The 17,362-nt window shown below is 47.5% G+C and overlaps 1 protein-coding gene across 1 annotated transcript in view; it reads left to right on the forward strand.

Moving 5' to 3' along the window:
* INO80 (INO80 complex ATPase subunit) overlaps positions 1–17,362 on the forward strand; it is a 1,945,052-nt gene that overhangs the window by 1,064,517 nt on the left and 863,173 nt on the right. The window contains exon 21 of the mRNA XM_069637507.1: positions 17,040–17,173. Coding sequence (XP_069493608.1) covers positions 17,040–17,173 — 134 coding nt within the window. The remainder of the gene's footprint in view (positions 1–17,039; positions 17,174–17,362) is intronic.

The following is a 17,362-nucleotide window of genomic DNA, read 5'->3' on the forward strand; positions in this document are numbered from 1 at the left end:
CAAAGAACAATCGACCTCCTCTTCCAATTGGGCTTCTCAATCAACAAGAACTAATCAAGCCTGGTGCCATGCACCTCCAAACCGTTCCTAGGAGCTGTCTTAGACACCAAAGAGGAAAGAATTCGGAATCTGTTACTGCAAATTCCTCAATATCAGTCCGGTCGCCAGATTAGGGTGCGCAAAGTTTGCTAGGCATGATGGCATCATGCATTTACCTGATTCCCCACGCATGCTTGCGCATGCGACCCATGCAGGAATGGTTGGCGGAACAGTGGTCTCAGGCAAGTGGTCAGTGGGACGATCTTGTGGTCGTTTCGCCAACACTAGTACAGAGTCTTCGCTGGTGTACAAGAGAAAATCTTTCAAAGGGGAAACCCTTTTACGATCCAGAAATACAGACCGTAGTCACAACAGACGCGTCCCTGTCAGGGTGGGGAGCAGACCTCCTTCACCGCACAGCTCACGGTCTCTGGTCTCACACAGTGGCTCAGAATCACATCAACCTGCTAGAACTTCTGGCAGTCTTCAGAGCGCTTCGGGCGTTCAAACCCCACCTATCCAACCTGTCAGTGCAGATCCTAACTGACAGAACAAGGGCAATGTTTTACATAAACAAACAAGAGGGCACTCCTTGCCAAATCTGTCCAAGCTTGCCCAGAAAATTTGGATATGGGCACTCAAACGGAACATTTACCTGTCATCTCAACATGTTCCAGGGGATCTCAATTCACTAGCGGACGCTTTGAGCAGAGATCCCCTCCCAGAAGAGCACGAATGGCATCTGCACGAAGAAGTCGTAGAGGATCTCTTCTCTCAGTGGGGTTTCCCCACTATAGACCTATTTGCCACAAGCGAAAACAGACAATGCCCAGAATTCGCATCCAGGTTCCCCCAGCCAGGTTCCAGGGGGAACCCTCTATGGATGAATTGGTCAGAGATGTTTGCCTACGCTTTTCCACCAACCCCTCTGATGAGGAAGGTGGTCAACAAGATACACAGGGAATCAATGACGCTCATCCTAGTTGCTCCTATGTGGGCGAGACAACCATGGTTCCCACACCTATGCAGACTTGCGGTGTGCGACCCCATCAGACTCCCATGCTGGTACAACCTACTCTCCCATCACGAAGGACAAACAGTGCATCCTCAACCGAACTCGTTGAACTTGGCAGCATGGCTCCTGAAATCGTAGAGTTCGGCCATCTCAATTTACCCCAGAGATGTATGGATATCTTAAAAGAATCAAGAAAACCTAACACAAGGCCCTGTTATTTTGATAAATGGGAAATATTTGTTATTTGGTGCCAGAATAAACAAATCAGCCCAATTGATTGCACTCCTTCCAATATTGTCACCTACATGCTCCACCTTTTGGACGCAGGGTTGGTATTTAATTCACTCAAGGTACATCTGGCGGCGCTGTCAGCCTACACCACCTCCCATAACAAGGTGTCATGGTGGAAAGTGCCAGTTGTCAAAGCCTTTATGGAAGGGGTGAAGAGACTCCACCCCCCAATATCTAACCCACCACCAGGGTGGGATCTTAATGTGGTGCTTGCTAAACTCATGCCCCCCCCTTTGAACCTATGCATAAAGCTTTTGTCAAACGCCTGACTTATAAATCTGCCTTCTTAGTTGCCTTTACATCCATAAGAAGGGTCAGGGAAATTCAAGTTCTGTCAGTGCAGGATCCTTTCGAAGGGATTGTGTCCTCCGACGTATTCCTCATCTTAGATATCTCCTTCCAGCTCGGCTGGCCTCGGAAACATTTTTCTCTCTAGAGGGCGCTGCGCGGCGACATCCTTCGAGTCGATGTCCCTCGACAGCCGTCGTATCGATGCCGACTTCATCCTGGCTATAAAGGCCGCGCGCCGCGCCCATTGCTCAGTTCCGTTTTTCCGCGCGTACTCAGTGCCTCAGAATACAGTTGCTCAGTTTTGTCAGTTAAACCTATTTACCTCGAGTTATTCGATACCGTACTCGATGGCTTCTTCGTCGGAACCGACAACTCCTTGATCCGGCTTCAAAAAATGCCGAGATTGTGGGAAAAAGATGTCGCTGACTGACCCTCACAGAGTTTGTCTGTGCTGTTTGGGAGCTGAACACCATTGTTCGGAGTGCGAGGACTGTATGTCCATGACAGCTAAGGCCCTGAAGGAGCGTAGGGGGAAGCTGGAGAAAGGTAAGACTTTTAAAGCTTCTTCTTCGTCGACGAAGTCGAGACATTCGTCTCCTCGTCACCATTCGCGCTCCAGATCTCGGAGTGGGTCTCATCACTCCTCGAGATCGAAACACTCGAAGAGGAGACGTCGAAGATCCCCTTCTCCGTCTTCCTCTTCCTCTGTTTCGCCAAAGAGAATCCCGTGCCCCACGAAACATAGTTCCCGGGCTGAAACTGGAGGAATTCCGCAAAAATGATGAGCGTCTTCGAGAAAGCGGCCTCGACCCCCTCGAAGACTGCCGAGAGCGATGCTCTGGTCGAAAGACCCGAAGGTCAAAAACGCAGCGAGTCGCAGTACCCAGCGAAGGAAACCTCTCGAGCGCGTCACGAACCCTCGAGCAGGACTATGACCTCCAAACCTTCCTCGAAGGTGCCGTCGACGAAAGTTCCGTCGAGGTCGATGTCTTCGACGCCGTTGTCGAAGGGACCTTCGACACACGAGTCTGTCGAATCGACGTCAGCGTCGACACCGGTGTCGACGCCAAGAAAAGTCACGGTTACGACACACCCAGTGTCTATCCCCAGGTCCTCGACGTCGATGGCTTTGAGATCGTCGAGTAGAATCCCAATTCTGTCGAGGTCTTCGAGGCCTCCGCCTTTGTTTTCGATGCCACGCTCGAAGCCTTCGACGTCGGCGTCAACGACATCGACGTTTTCGAGGCCGATTATGACAAGTTCGGCAACCTCTGCCTTGGAAATGGGGTTTACACACTTTATGAGTTCAGAACAATTGAGAACTATGTCCTCAATATTGGAAGAGGGTGAATTGTCTGAACAGGAAGACACATTTGAGCTGCAGGGACCTGTAACCCCAATTAGAGAGGAATTTTCCTCTGAAGAACGCAGGTTAAAGGATCTTCATGATTCCTTACATGAGGCAAGTGGGTTAGACACCTCCCCTGTGGTGGAGTTTGCTAGGCCAGACCCGGGGGAACATTCTGAAACCCCCTATAGAGCCTTAATGGCCAGGATCACAGAGTTTATGGGGTGGTCTGCACCTTCACAATCTTTCCAACAAGATGACCTCACGGATATTCTTGACAAAGGCCCACAGGAGGATCCTGTGGTGCCTTTTCATAAAGCTCTTCAGAGGAAGATCATGACAAACTGGGAAACCCCAGATGTTGTACCAGCAGTAAATAAAAAACTGTCTACAAAGTACAGGGTATCCTCTACAGACCCAGAGTTTTTGTCTAAACGCCCATCCCCAGAAAGTCTGGTGGTACAGGCAGCCTCCTCCACCGATGTCAAGACGGCTTATCCTACCGTCCCACAGGACAGGGACGATAAAAAATATGATGCTATGGCAAAGAAAGTCTTTTCAGCATGTAGCATGGCGTTAAAATCTGTTAATGCTACTTGCACCCTTGCTAGGTTCAGCCATACACTTTGGGAGTGTGCTTCTACAGCGGCTGACTGCATCCCGGAGGGAGAAGAAAGGGATGCGTTCCTGAATATTATACAGGACGGTAAAGACGCTATGTGCGAATCCCTCCAGACGGGCAGTGATTCGGCTGACAGTATCAGCAGAGCAATGGCGACAAGTACATCAACCAGGAGATTCACTTGGTTGAGAAAGTCTGGTTTTGCCCCAGATGTGCAAGCCAGGCTCTTGAACATGCCATTCGATGGCTCTTCTTTGTTCGGGAAAAAGGCGGATGACAGTTTAGAGAAACTGCAAACTTCAAAAGCAGCAGCTAAATCCCTAGGAGCTGCAATCCGTCAGACTCCCTTTCGTCCCACAGGAACCTCTGCGAGGGGCAAGTCCTTTTGCTTCTACTTCGCATTCGGAAGAGGTAGAGGACGACCGACTCAAAGGGGACAAAGAAGAACTACCCGAGGTGGACGGAGTAGATATTCAAAAGCCGCAGCAACAGCAGGTGCCTCTTTACCATCGGCATCTGCATCAGCCCCCCCAAAACCACTCTGAGGACTTCCCTCACAGGACACCTGTAGGAGGCAGGTTGACTCAACATCTGGCGGTATTGCAGGCTATCACGTCAGATGCTTGGGCATTGGAAACAGTTGCCCAAGGTTACTGCCTGCCTTTCCTACGTATACCTCAGAGTCATCCACCGCGGATCAGCTCTCAGAAAGCTCCAGATCCGCTCCTCTTGCAGGAAATTTTGGACCTGCTAGAGAAAGGTGCCATAGAACCGGTACCTGTAGCCAAGAGGAACAAGGGCTGGTACTCCCCTTACTTTCTCATTCCGAAGAAAGACGGAGGACTTAGACCCATCTTGGACTTGCGAGAATTGAACAAATTCCTCAGGAAAGACAAATTCAAGATGGTCACTCTTTCTCAGATCCTCCAGGCCCTTCAGTTCCAGGACTGGTTGGTATCTCTGGACCTTCAGGACGCTTATTTCCATGTGCCTATCCATCTCAATCACAGGAAATACCTGAGGTTCGCAATTGGCAACTCTCACTATCAATTTCGAGTGCTGCCATTTGGGCTGACCTCCGCCCCGAGGGTCTTCACCAAGTTAATGTCGGTAGTGGCGGCAAGTCTAAGGAGGAAAGGGATTCACGTCCACCCCTACCTAGATGATTGGTTGATCAGGGCTGTTTCTTCGGAACAAGCTCAGATCCAGCTAAATCACGTGTGCCACTTCCCTCACAGACTGGGCTTCTCCCTCAATTTAAAGAAGTCACAAATGATACCATCGCAGAGACTCCAGTTCATAGGAGCGATCCTGGACACTTCCCTGGGAAAAGCCTCGCCACCAGAGGTGAGGGCTCAAGATATTCTACAGATGGTTACCAAGTTCCAACATGCCCAACGTCTCCCAGCCTTCGACTTTTTGAGGTTGCTAGGCCTCATGGCATCCTGCATTTTCCTAGTGCCAGAGGCTCGCCTGAGAATGAGATCCCTCCAGTGGGCACTGAGGACTCAGTGGTCACAATTCTCAGGGAGAATGACAGATCTTCTTCAGGTTCCCGACAGAGTAGCTCGAGACCTTCAGTCTTGGGCCTGTCAGGAGAACATTCTGAAAGGAGAACAGTTTTGGCAACCCTGGCCGGAGATAACAGTAGTCACGGATGCCTCACTCACGGGGTGGGGAGCTCACGCCAACGACTTGACCATCAGCGGTCGTTGGTCTCCATCGGAGTCCAGACTACATATCAACCTGTTAGAGCTGAGAGCCATCATACTTGCGCTGAAGGCGTTCCTGCCAGCTGTACAAGGGAAAAACGTCCTGATAATGACGGACAACACAGTGGCCATGCATTACCTCAACAAAAGAGGAGGCGTAGGACCACTACCCCTGTGCAGAGAGGCGATGCAGCTCTGGTTTTGGGCAATCCAAGAAGGAATCTCTCTATCGGCAGTTCACCTAGCCGGAGAGAAGAACTTGACAGCGGACGCTCTGAGCAGGCAGAGCACAGTCTCCCACGAGTGGGAGCTAGCTCAGGAAGTCCTTCAAGAGATCTTCGCCCTTTGGGGAACCCCTCAGGTAGATCTGTTCGCCACCAGCCTCAACAGGAAATGCGACCTGTTCTGCTCAAGGGAATTTCCCCCGAGAGGAGCTCTGGGAGACGCGTTCATAGTGGACTGGGAGTTTCAGCTTCTGTATGCGTTCCCACCGGTCCCTGTCATTCCTCAAATGATCAGGAGGTTGAGAAGATTCTGGAGAACCATGATCCTAATTGCCCTGGATTGGGCCAGGAGAACGTGGTACCCGGACCTTCTAGACTTGTCCATTTGCCCTCCAATTCAACTTCCGCTCAGAGAGAACCTACTCTCACAGAAGGGAGGTCAGGTTCTCCATCCAGACATCAAAACCCTCAACCTTCACGCTTGGCTTCTGAAAGGCTGAGGTACAAGGATTGGGACCTCCCTGATGATGTTATGGAGGTGTTGCTTTCGGCAAGGAGGCCAGCAACAAAGTCTTTATACCGCTGCCGTTGGAACAGATTTTGCAGCTGGTGTAGAGAACAGAATATCGACCCTTTTTCAGGTGGTACACCAATGGTTTTGTCCTTCCTACTATATTTGGCAAATTCAGGCCTTCAAGTTGGCACCATTAAGGGCTATCTCGCAGCGCTATCCATCTTTAAGCGCACTGCGGAAGAACCATCCTATTTCAAGTTACCCTTGGTAATACAATTTCTTAAGGGGTTAACCAATGTTTATCCCCCAAAACCATTCCAAGTTCCCCTATGGGATTTAAACTTAGTCCTAACTTTCCTGATGGGCACACCTTTCGAACCACTCCATTCTTGTTCGTTAAGATTCCTTACCCTTAAAACTGTTTTATTAATAGCACTTACATCTGGTAGAAGGGTGAGCGAATTACAAGCTCTTTCTTGTAAACCCCCTCACACTATCTTTCACAAAGACAAAGTTGTCCTGCAAGTGAAGCCTAATTTCCTCCCAAAGGTGGTTTCTGAATTCCATATCACTCAGAAGATTACCCTACCATCTTTCTATCCTCCTCCTCACCCGGGGAAAGAGGAAGAGAGGTTACACAGGCTAGACCCTATAAGGGCTTTAAGTTTTTACATCAGTAGACTAGCCAGGGTAAGACAGGCAGACCAGCTGTTTGTAGGTTACACTGGTCACAAGCTGGGGTTACCAATAACTAAGCAGACCATTTCCAGATGGATCATCCTAGCCATTCTGGAATGTTATAAATTGGCAGGAAAAGAGCCCCCTCAAAACCTTAGGGCTCATTCGACCAGAGGTATTGCAGCTTCATCGGACCTCAAAAGAGGTGTGCCGGTTAAAGACATCTGTGCGGCCGCTACATGGTCGTCTGTCCATACCTTTACACGATTTTACAATTTGGATTCCTCCTCCAGTCAAGAGACTAGGTTTGGAAGGGCTGTACTGCATTCTATTTATCAATAGAAGACAGCATGAAGTCAGTACTCCCTCCTCCAATAATAGAATACTGCTATGGGAGCATATCTAAAATGAGGAATACGTCGGAGGATACAATCCCTTCGAAGACCAAGTTACTTCTTACCTTATAACGTTCTTTCGACGGGATGTTCCTCCGACGTATTCCTCATCGACCCTCCCATCCATCCCCGCAGTTCTACTTCCCTTGTTGTTGCATCTTACGCTCCTTCAGGGTGATTAGTTTAGTTCAGAAAGCATATTTGTGTGCTACAAAACGGAACTGAGCAACGGGCGCAGCGCGCAGCCTTTATAGCCAGGATGACGTCGGCGTCGATACGGCGGCTGTCGAGGGACATCGACTCGAAGGACGTCGACGCGCAGCGCCCTCTAGAGAGAAAACATTTTCCGAGGCCAGCAGAGCTGGAAGGAGATATCTAAAATGAGGAATACGTCGGAGGAACATCCCGTGGAAAGAACGTTACAAGGTAAGAAGTAACTTGTTCTTCTTTACTGTCCAAAAGGATAAACTGGTTCTACGAACTCACCCTAGGTTCTCACCTAAGTTTATTTCTAAATTCCATGTTAACGAGTCCATTGAGCTACCGGCCTTTTTCCAAGAACCCAAAAGCTCTGCTTAGGTGAAACTACACACACTAGATGTGAGAAGAGCAGTCCTCTACTACGTAGACAAGACCAGACCGCTAAGAAAGACAGATCAACTGTTCGTCTCCATATCTACAGGCAGAGAAGGAGATCGCGTCTCTAAAGGTGCCATCTCTAAATGGATAGTCAAATGTATCCAGCTGTGTTACTCCCTTTCAGAAAATAGACTGCCTTTTACGCCAAGGAACCATTCTACAAGAGGTACTTGGGCCACTCTGGCTTTCATTGCAAATGTATCCCTTGACTCCATTTGCAAAGCAGCTACATGGAGCTCTATTCAAATTTGTACTCAGCATTCCTTCATTGACACTCATTCCAAGAGAGATACTCAAGTGGGACAAGCGTTTCTAAGACCTTTGTTCGCTCATGACCCTTCTCACATCCCACCTCCTTCTTCTAACAATGCTTGCTAATCTATGCATAGCATGTGATCTAAGCATATTCCACAAGCCTCAGAAGGGATACATTACTCACCGTAATCGTATTTCTGTTGCTTGTATCTGCTTAGATTCACATGCGCCCGCCCTTCCTCCCCTCTGAAAGAAGGCGCATGAATGTTTGTAGTCTTATCTGCATGGATGCTCTGTACTCGCGCTACTCCTCATGCTACCTCATGTCAGAAAAAATACAATCTGAGGGTCCTACACGCGTGAGGGATCATGGGTACAGCGGATGTCGCACTAGGGATAGTATTACTGGCACGCCCTAGTTCGACGCCCCTTTTCGAGTTTCGAAAAACAAACTAATACTTTGCAGTTTCCACTAGATGTTGGCCTATGCACAGCATGTGAATCTAAGCAGATACAACCATCAGAAATACGATTACGGTGAGTAATGTATCATATATATATATATATATATATATATATATATATATATATATATATATATATATATATATATAATTCTTCAAAAAGTTGAGGATTTTTTTTTTAAATATGTTTTCTTAGATGCAGATCTTGTTGAATCTGGAAATACTAATCTTGGACAGTTGCACAGTAGATTTTGATGCAGATGACGTTCATTAACCAGAGATATGTACTCAGAGTTCAAATGTACATCTGAAGTGTTGAAGTGAAATTGACTGGGTTAGATTGGGTTAGATGTAGAAGTTTTGGATGTGATTGGTGGATGGATGTGCGACTCTTTGCAAGCAGCCAATGAGGGGGTGTTGAGAACATGAAAGTGGAAAAGGTAGAAGGGCTGCCCCTGTGTTATGGGGTTTGTGGACACTGCGTGCTACATCCGGGTCTTTTGGGGATACCAGTCATGGAAAGGGGACTGTGGGAATTAGCAATCGGGTTTGCTGGGGGGTGGTGTACAGGAAGAGAGTGTAGTACGAGTTTTGTTTGCAAGAGTTGAGAGCACTGGCAAAGGCTGTGTGTTGAGAAGACAGACTGTGTGGATTCTGGGGGACTCTTCAATTCAGTCATTGAAGGCATATGCTGAAAATCATGGCATCCTTGGAAATATTGGATTGGCAGAAGTTGAGGTTTTTTGGCATGCAGTTTGTGGTTTAAACTGGGCAAGCTGGTTTTCATTCGGTGAGAGTATGGCTCACTTTAAATGTTCAGCCATTGTGATTGTGGAGGGGACAGTTTTGGGGTTAGTGGAACACCTTCTGTGGAACAATGGTCTTCGTTCCCGCCCTTCTCTGAGGAGATGGTATCCTCAGCGATGCAACATATTAAATCATGCTCTCCCAGCGATGTTGTGCTCTTGGCCATTATGAAGGATATCTCACGTAATCTCCACCCAGAAGTCACTTTGGCCGTAAATGTCTCATGTCAATCGGGGGTTATCCCGGCTGAACTGGAGACTCCTACGGTCATACCTCTCCTGAAAAAAACCTCCTCGGACCCATCTCTACTCATGAATTTCCAGCCTATTTCTTTATTGCTATTCTCTATGAAACTGTTGGAATCTCTGGTCTCTCCTCTTCTGTCCTCTTTTGTGGAATTCTCTAGACTTCTCGGCTCAGTCTGGCTTCAGGCATGGGAGAGGCACCTAAAGTGTGTTGGTTTCAGTCTTTGATGACATAGTTAGACTGGTTGATGCAAGTGGGGTTGGTGCTCTGATTCTTTTAGACCAGTCAGCAGCATTTGACACCGTAGACCACCCCATCCTGCTTACTCGCCTATCTCAAATTGTCATCTCTGGCCATGTACTATCTTGGTTCTCTTCTTTTCTGGCCGATCACACTCAGGTGCTCTCTCTGGCTTCTTTTCTTTCGGGCCCCTGCCGCCTACCATGCAGTGTTCCGCAGGGATCTGGCTTGTCCCCCATTTTTTTCAACATTTTTTATCTGGCCATTGATCTGTCTCATCTGCTCCCTCGGCATCAGGTGCTATTCGTATGCCAACGACACCCAGATCCTGATACGTTTAGACCTTGATCAGTCTGAGGTGTCGTCGTGCCTTCATAAATGGATGAGTCGCAATTGGTTGAAACTGAATGGGGACAAGACAGAGTTGCTGGTGCACCCCCTGATCCTACTCTCTAGGTGTCCTCGTTCTGGCCATCTTCACTTGGTGTCCTTCCTATCCCTGTGTCCTAGGTGAGGAATCTGGGAGTAATCCTTTCATCTTCTCTTTCAATGAAAGACCTAGTGTCTGCTGTCTGTAAAGCGGGTCACTTCCACTTAAAAATCTTAAAGGTTCTCCCTCTGATAGCTATGACTCTTCATCCGCCAGTGGTGGCTCCCTTGGTGCTGAGCAGACTTGATTATTGTAATGTGCTATATCTGGCTCAGCACAAAGGCACGAGCCAGCGATTGCAGCGTCTCCAGGATCTAGCTGCCCAGGTGGCCACAGGTCCCCCTTAGGTGCCCACATCTCTTCTGTGCTGCGCACCCTTCATTAGCTCCATGTTATGTTCCGCACAGAAGCATATCCGACAACTTCAGAAGGCTCCACTGTGTCATAGAGCAAACATAAGGAGACTCGCGCGAGGTTGCAATTGTATCATTAGATGCAGTGAAGGCCTTCGATTCCGTCAAATGGCCTTGGCTGATAGCAGCCCTAAAAGAATATGGGATAGGACCCAGTTACCTGAAGTGGGTGAAATTACTGTATAGCTCACCATTAGCCAGAGTCAAGACGGGAGCGATCATTTCAGAGAGGTGGCAACTCAGTAGGGGCACTAGAAAGGGATGCCCTTGGTTCCTGATGCTGTACATTCTCGCACTGGAACCCCTAGCGATATACCTGAGACAACAATACGAGGATGTGGGGATCTACACAAAAGGGGGGCCACACTTAATATCATTATACGCCGATGATATGCTGTTATACTTGAGGTACCCGGAGGAAAACCTGCAATGCATTTTAGAAGTAATGGAGCGATTCGTGTTGCTCTCTGGCATTGCAGTTAATCCTAAGAAGTCGTGTATAGTCCCCCTGGGGAGGTATAAAGGGGTCCTGCGAGAACACCTGCCAGTGCTGCAAATACCCTGGGAGACCAGTATCTTTAGATACCTGGGATTGATATCTATCACACGGTGGAGGAAGAATATAAGCATAACATTGAGAAGGCAGTAGCAAACATTGAGAATAGCATGAGGTTCTGGACTAAGCTCCCCTTGGCCGTGATGGGGAGGGCGGCGCTGTTGAAGATGGTCGGGTTGCCCAGGCTATTACTCTTTTTTGGGAACATACCATACATGATACCCAAGCGATTCTTTGTTAAACTTCAGAGTAAATGTAGAGGCTTCATTTGGCATGGTACTAGGAATAGGCTAAAAACCTCAGGGTCATCTTCGACTCTACACTCTCCTTCTCTCCTCACATCTCTGACATCTCAAAGAAGTCACACTACCAGCTGCACCTCCTCAGAGGTATTCTTCCTTTCCTCTCCTTCCCTTAGAAGCTCACGGTCGCCAGAGCTCTGGTTCTCTGTAGGCTAGACTATTGCAATAGCCTCTTTCTGAATCTGCCTGCTACTACTCTCCGCCCCCTCCAACTTATCAAGAACAGGACTGCAAGACTTGTCCTTGGCCTCAAGCCCAGGGATTGTATCTTTCCAGGACTGAAATCTGCACTGGCTCCGAGTGGCTGCGAGGATTAAGTTCAAAACACTCTGCTTCGTCCACAAGGCCTTCTGGAGCCTGGGGCCTCAATACCTTCAACTCTCTTTCCCCAAATACCTTCCTTCTCGAGCTCTTCGCTCATCTACCTCAAACTCCCTCAGGGTCAGTCGCTTCTCCAAGCAACGAGTTGGTGGTAGATCTTTCTTCGGCTGGGGCCTCCCTGAAACTTCAGGAGAATCATCTTCGGTTCCGGAAGCACCTCAAAACCTTTCTCTTTGCTTCTGCTTTTTCTCCTCCTCTCCCTTGCTGAATTCCTGGCAGACTCAATTTGCACTGGTTACCTGGTCACCCCCTGATCTCGGGCCCAGGTCACCTCCCCTGCCAGTCGCACTCCTGCACTGCCCTCCTGGCAACCCCCGCACTTTGGGACTGTTTCTGTATCCCTACAGTCCCACTACCAGCACTTGACACCTGGTGTCAGCACTTATCCTTGCGCTTGCCACCTGCTGGCCATACTTTTACTTACTGTTGAACTTTGTTTTTTTCTTACCCCATGTACTGCACTGTCCTCTCCCCTTTCTCCCTCGTACTTCTCATCCTTCCCCTTCCCATGCACTTGCACGATCTGAATGACACCTGGCCTAGTAGGATCGGTGTCTGTCCTCCCTCTTTTCCCCCTCCATTGCCTCGTCGCGCCTTGAAGTAGTACACAAACAGAGCTGGCAGTTGTATAGGATGTTACTTTGTTCCACCAGATAGGATGTTATCTTCCACTCTACATTCATAAGTGTACCGAAGGTCTTTAAGAAATGTCACTTGATGGAAGTCGGTGTATAACTGGTGCAATTAGACCTTGAGCCCTTATTTAAAATAGGAAGAATGGCACAGGAAAGCTAAATGTTGGGAAGAATTTTAGCAGGATTGAACTCAAAATGTTTAACAAAAGCAGAGTCCAAACTTCTCCCCTGAACTTTTTGATTGATTTCTTGACTTTGTTTTTACTGTCTGAAGGACTGCTACTGAAGTTTGCCTGCAGCTGCAACTCTTTTTTGCTGTGCTGCACCTTATTAGCCCTAATGGCTACCTAGGTAGGGCTGTTTCTGAAGCATCCAATTTCGTCCCTTGGTCAGGTTTTCCACCCAGAAAGTGTTGGGAAGTAGTCTGGTGGCAGTTGTGCTTTTTCCTTATTATTGGCCCTATATAGTGTGTCATGTAGATAGATGTCTGGATCAATAGACAAGACAACCGCCCACATAATTATATTTCAAGTGATTTATTAGGATCCTGTTACAGTACAAGAGAAAAATAATAAATGGTGAAAGCATAAAGTAAAACTCAGTATCAGGATACACCAGTGCTCTCTAAACAAAATGCGGTGGTCACTAAAGGTTCCAAAAAGTCTCAAGGTTCAGGCTGTACTGGAGGTTCCCTCCTGCAGTTTTGAAAATAGTGTACCAGTGGAAAGACCCTACAAAGTCTCTGCAGTTTTGACACGTTACTTCCTAACTTGGGGTTCAAGAGTTTTCCTTACCCTCACCCAATGAGTTGTGTTGCAGTTTTTAGGAAGTCCTGAGCCCTTCTTCGTATTCCTCTTACACCTGATTTGTTTAGACAGTGGGGACTCTTCTACTCTAGGGTGAGTCGTTCTGGGTTTGTCTCCTGCAGCAAGCTCCTTGGCCGTTCATTGTGACTATCTTGGTAATGGAATATGGAGCCTGTGAAAAGGCTGTGGCAGATCCCACAGTCCGATGCCAGGTGTTTAAGGCAGGCAGTGAGTGTGGCCAAATATTATATCCTGACGTTTTCCCTTTGATCTCTCAACCCCTAGACTCAGCAGCACACTTCCAGCGACTGACTCACTCTCAGACCCCTGCTTCCTTATCTTTCCCTTTGCACCGTCCATCACCTCATCTTTGTCTTTTCTTATCTCGGTAGTCCAATACTGTATTTCCTAAATCACTTTTTGCACAATCTCTTAATCTATTAGCTAGCTCCCTCCCACTTCTTAACCAACTCTAGTCACTTTCAATTTAGGCATTGTTTTTTTCACCCCTTCATGCGCTTCTCATTCCCCAAACTACCACTTTCCTATCTCCTTCTCCTTAGCTTGCTTCACCCCTCAGGGCCACAGCCATACTACAAACAATGCTACTCTTTGCCTCTTCACCTTCACCCCTCATGTTATCTTCTTCGCTCCTCTGACTACCATCCTCTTCTTTGCTACTTTCACCCTCTCTTGCACCCCAGACACTCTGTTTCTCTGAGTTCTCTTACTCCCTCATAGTGCTCATTCATGCTTGCCTCCTCCTTATGCACACCTTTCTTTTCTGCCTAATATTCACAACTCCCCTCTTCCTTATATTCAACCTCTGTCTCCTGATACTTAAACTCTGCCCTCCTTTTTAACCTATCAACCAACCCCTGACATTCTAACTCTTCCTTCGTATCAGTGCTACAACCCTCTTGCTGAATTCCAAGCTCTGCCTTCTCACCATGTCCTACTCTAATCTTCACTGATGTACACTTATCTCTTCCTCCCACTCCACCTTTATAAGCACCTTGATCCAATTTCTGAGGTATCTTAGCTTTGGCAACCTCTTCTCTTCTGGTTGCCTTCTTCATCCACACCTCTAAGGGTGTGCCGAATTACGCTGACACCAGACTAAATACACCCTTCTAGGGAAATAAAGCAAAAAGGTGATCTTGTAAGGATTACAGGTTTAATCTTACAAAATGAGGATGGTAGCAAAGGACTCTGCTGCCTGAATGGTCTTCTCCTGTCCATCTTCCGTTGCTTACTGCCAAAGTGGTTTCAGGCAGGGGATTATATAGGCCTAGCTGCTTGCTGTGATGGCGTCACCGGATCTGGATCTTGGCTTCATCCCAATAGGTCCTTTTTCCATAATTGGGATGTTCCAAAGCCGCCTTTCTTCACGTTTTTTTGTCAGAGCATGCTGTTCTACATTTTGAAAACTTATGCAAAACCACCCTGCAGCTCTACAGACTTTTACAAAAGGCCTAGCCCAAGGAAAAAATATAAACATTTGTATGTACAACCAGTTTTCATTCATTCTATCGATATTTCACTCCTCCTGCTAACGTTTTCTGGGTCCTGTAGTTTCCTCCACAAGTAATACTTATAATTTATCCCATTCTGCATTTTGTCGCACAGAACATGTGATTCCTATTTTTATCCTGCATGGACCCTTGGTGGACAGTGGACACCTGGTGAGGCAGTGTGCTGGCCATCTTCACATCTCCTCCCTTATCTTTTCTCTCCTCTTCTACTGCTCCTCCATACTTTTTGGCCTTCCTACTTCACATCTTGCCCCCCTCAAATCTATTTATCACTCTGCCATCCGTACTCTGTCTCTTCTCCCCCCGTGACTCCATCTATGCTTCCCTTTCCTCCATTGGCTGGCTCCCCTTTCATTCTCAACTTAAATTTCACTTCCTCTGTCTACTGTTCTCCCCCTCCCCCTGTGCCTCCTTCCGTTTCCGCTCCTTCCAACTCCTGGCCCCCCTCCACTGGAACTCCTTGCCCCTCTCTATCCGCTCTTCGCCTACCCTTTCCTTTTTCCGCACCTCCCTCAAATCTCTCCTTCTCCATTCCCCGCCATGACACCCCCCCACTCTCACACCCCCCTCTCCTACCCCCTTTCCCCATCTCCCCCTTATCCTCTTCCACCCCCTCCTTCCAACCTCCTCCCACCTCCCTCCCTATTCTTCCCAGCCCTCCCCCTCCTCTCCCTTCCCCTTCTGAATAATTGCTCTACATTCTGTTTTTGGTGACTGGTTCATATTTGTAATTTGCTTCTGTTGTTACAATTTTTGTTATGTTAAATGTACCCTGTTGTAACTGTACAGCGCTTTGGTATAAAGCGCTTTATAAGAATAAATACAATACAATACAATGGTGACGAACACCGCACACTTAAGCGCCTGTGGTCAATTTTAGATCTCACAAGCCGCATTCCTTCTGGGAAGGAGCTTGACTCCTCTATAGCACTAAGATTTTACAATGCCTAGGATCTGACATTACTAATCTAGCAAGCTAAAAGTTAATTGTGTTATATTTAGACAATAACTAGCTTCTTCAGCACTTGCCTATATCTGTGTATGTGATTATGTTTGCATGAGAGAGCCTTTCCAGTGCTCCTCCTCCCCCCTAGTCCATTATAGGGCCTTAAAGAGGTCTTACCTAACTCTTGCCTAACTATAAAGCGCTTGGGGGTTCGGGAGGACCATGGTTCCTTCCCAACACCTCCATAACACTATTGGACTCAACCCCCTCTCCAGCTCACGAACTCTTGCTCCTGTTCACACTCTTCTTGCTTCTTCCTTCTCCAAAACAGTTCCATCTACAAATGTCCACACCACCAGACTGAGCTTGTGGACTTTAGTAGGGCTTTCAGCATTTCTCTGGTGTAAGGAGACTCAAGTGTTATCTGTGATGGGGATTGGCTGTCTGACTGTCATTTGCACTGTCCCATTACTGGAACCTCTTTTTCCCCCTGGAACAGACTGGTCCCAATGTTCCCAGAAAGCTGAAAACTCCCTTTCTGCTTCCTCCTACCATATCTGCTTGCTCTTCATATTCCTACAATGTGTCGGGACCCTCTTCATTGCTGGGGTCACCACTTGGACCTCGGGAACCTTAATCAGTAGTCCTCGGGCAACTAGAGGCATTTGCTCCGGAAAGCCAGACACTGTTGAAACCGATCAGAAAACGAGTAAACCTTTTGGACTGTATTGTTTCTATAATTAACATTGAGGCATAGGCTAACATTGGGACAACCGTATCATCAGGGCCAGTACCCCGTTCCTTAAAACGGATGTACGCTTTGAGTCCATTTAGGAATAAGTCCGGATTGAGGGGAACCCCCCCCCCCCCCCCCAAAAGGACCACCTGGTTGTACTGCGCATATCTGTCCCCCATCCAACTCCGAGAAGTGTGCCTTGGCTGGGCAGGCTGTGTACATTTGGTAATCACTTTGAGCTTGCTTAGATCAGGGTGGTGACATGATAGGCCACAGGAGATTGCCGGTGAAAGACAGATAATAGATAACAGGGAATACAAAGTATAGAATACCTCTTTTTTTGAAAGTGCACAAGACCACTTCCAGTTCTCCACTTAGCTCCAGTTCCATAGAGGCATAGGGATGTTTATTTTAATTGGTTACTTGGTACCAATCAGAATGTGCACACAAGGAAGCCTGGGGTAAGATGCGTGTATTTTTTTGTTATTTTGTTTTTCATGTCTTCCTTTTTTTCCCCAGGTTTGTAATCATTCTGATTTGTTTGAGAGACAAGAAACCTGGTCTCCATTTCACATTTCACTGCGGCCGTACCAGATTTCAAAATGTATCTACCGGCATGGACAAATCGAAGTTGTCAACTATTCGCGGAATAGGTTAGTGAATGGAATTATCTATTTTATACAGTCCTTTCTAGGTATGCTTGGTGAGGTTTTCTTTTCTTCGCTTCCTATCACCTTTATTAACTTTGCATTTTATTTGCCAGCAGTACTTTTTTATACCAGCTGTATTTCATGGTATACTTTATAGAAGCCTGAGGCCTATAGTACCAGGTAGCATGCTGC

Source organism: Ambystoma mexicanum, chromosome 14 (assembly GCF_040938575.1).
Source record: "Ambystoma mexicanum isolate Mex_15411 chromosome 14, UKY_AmexF1_1, whole genome shotgun sequence".
Lineage (NCBI taxonomy): Eukaryota > Metazoa > Chordata > Amphibia > Caudata > Ambystomatidae > Ambystoma > Ambystoma mexicanum.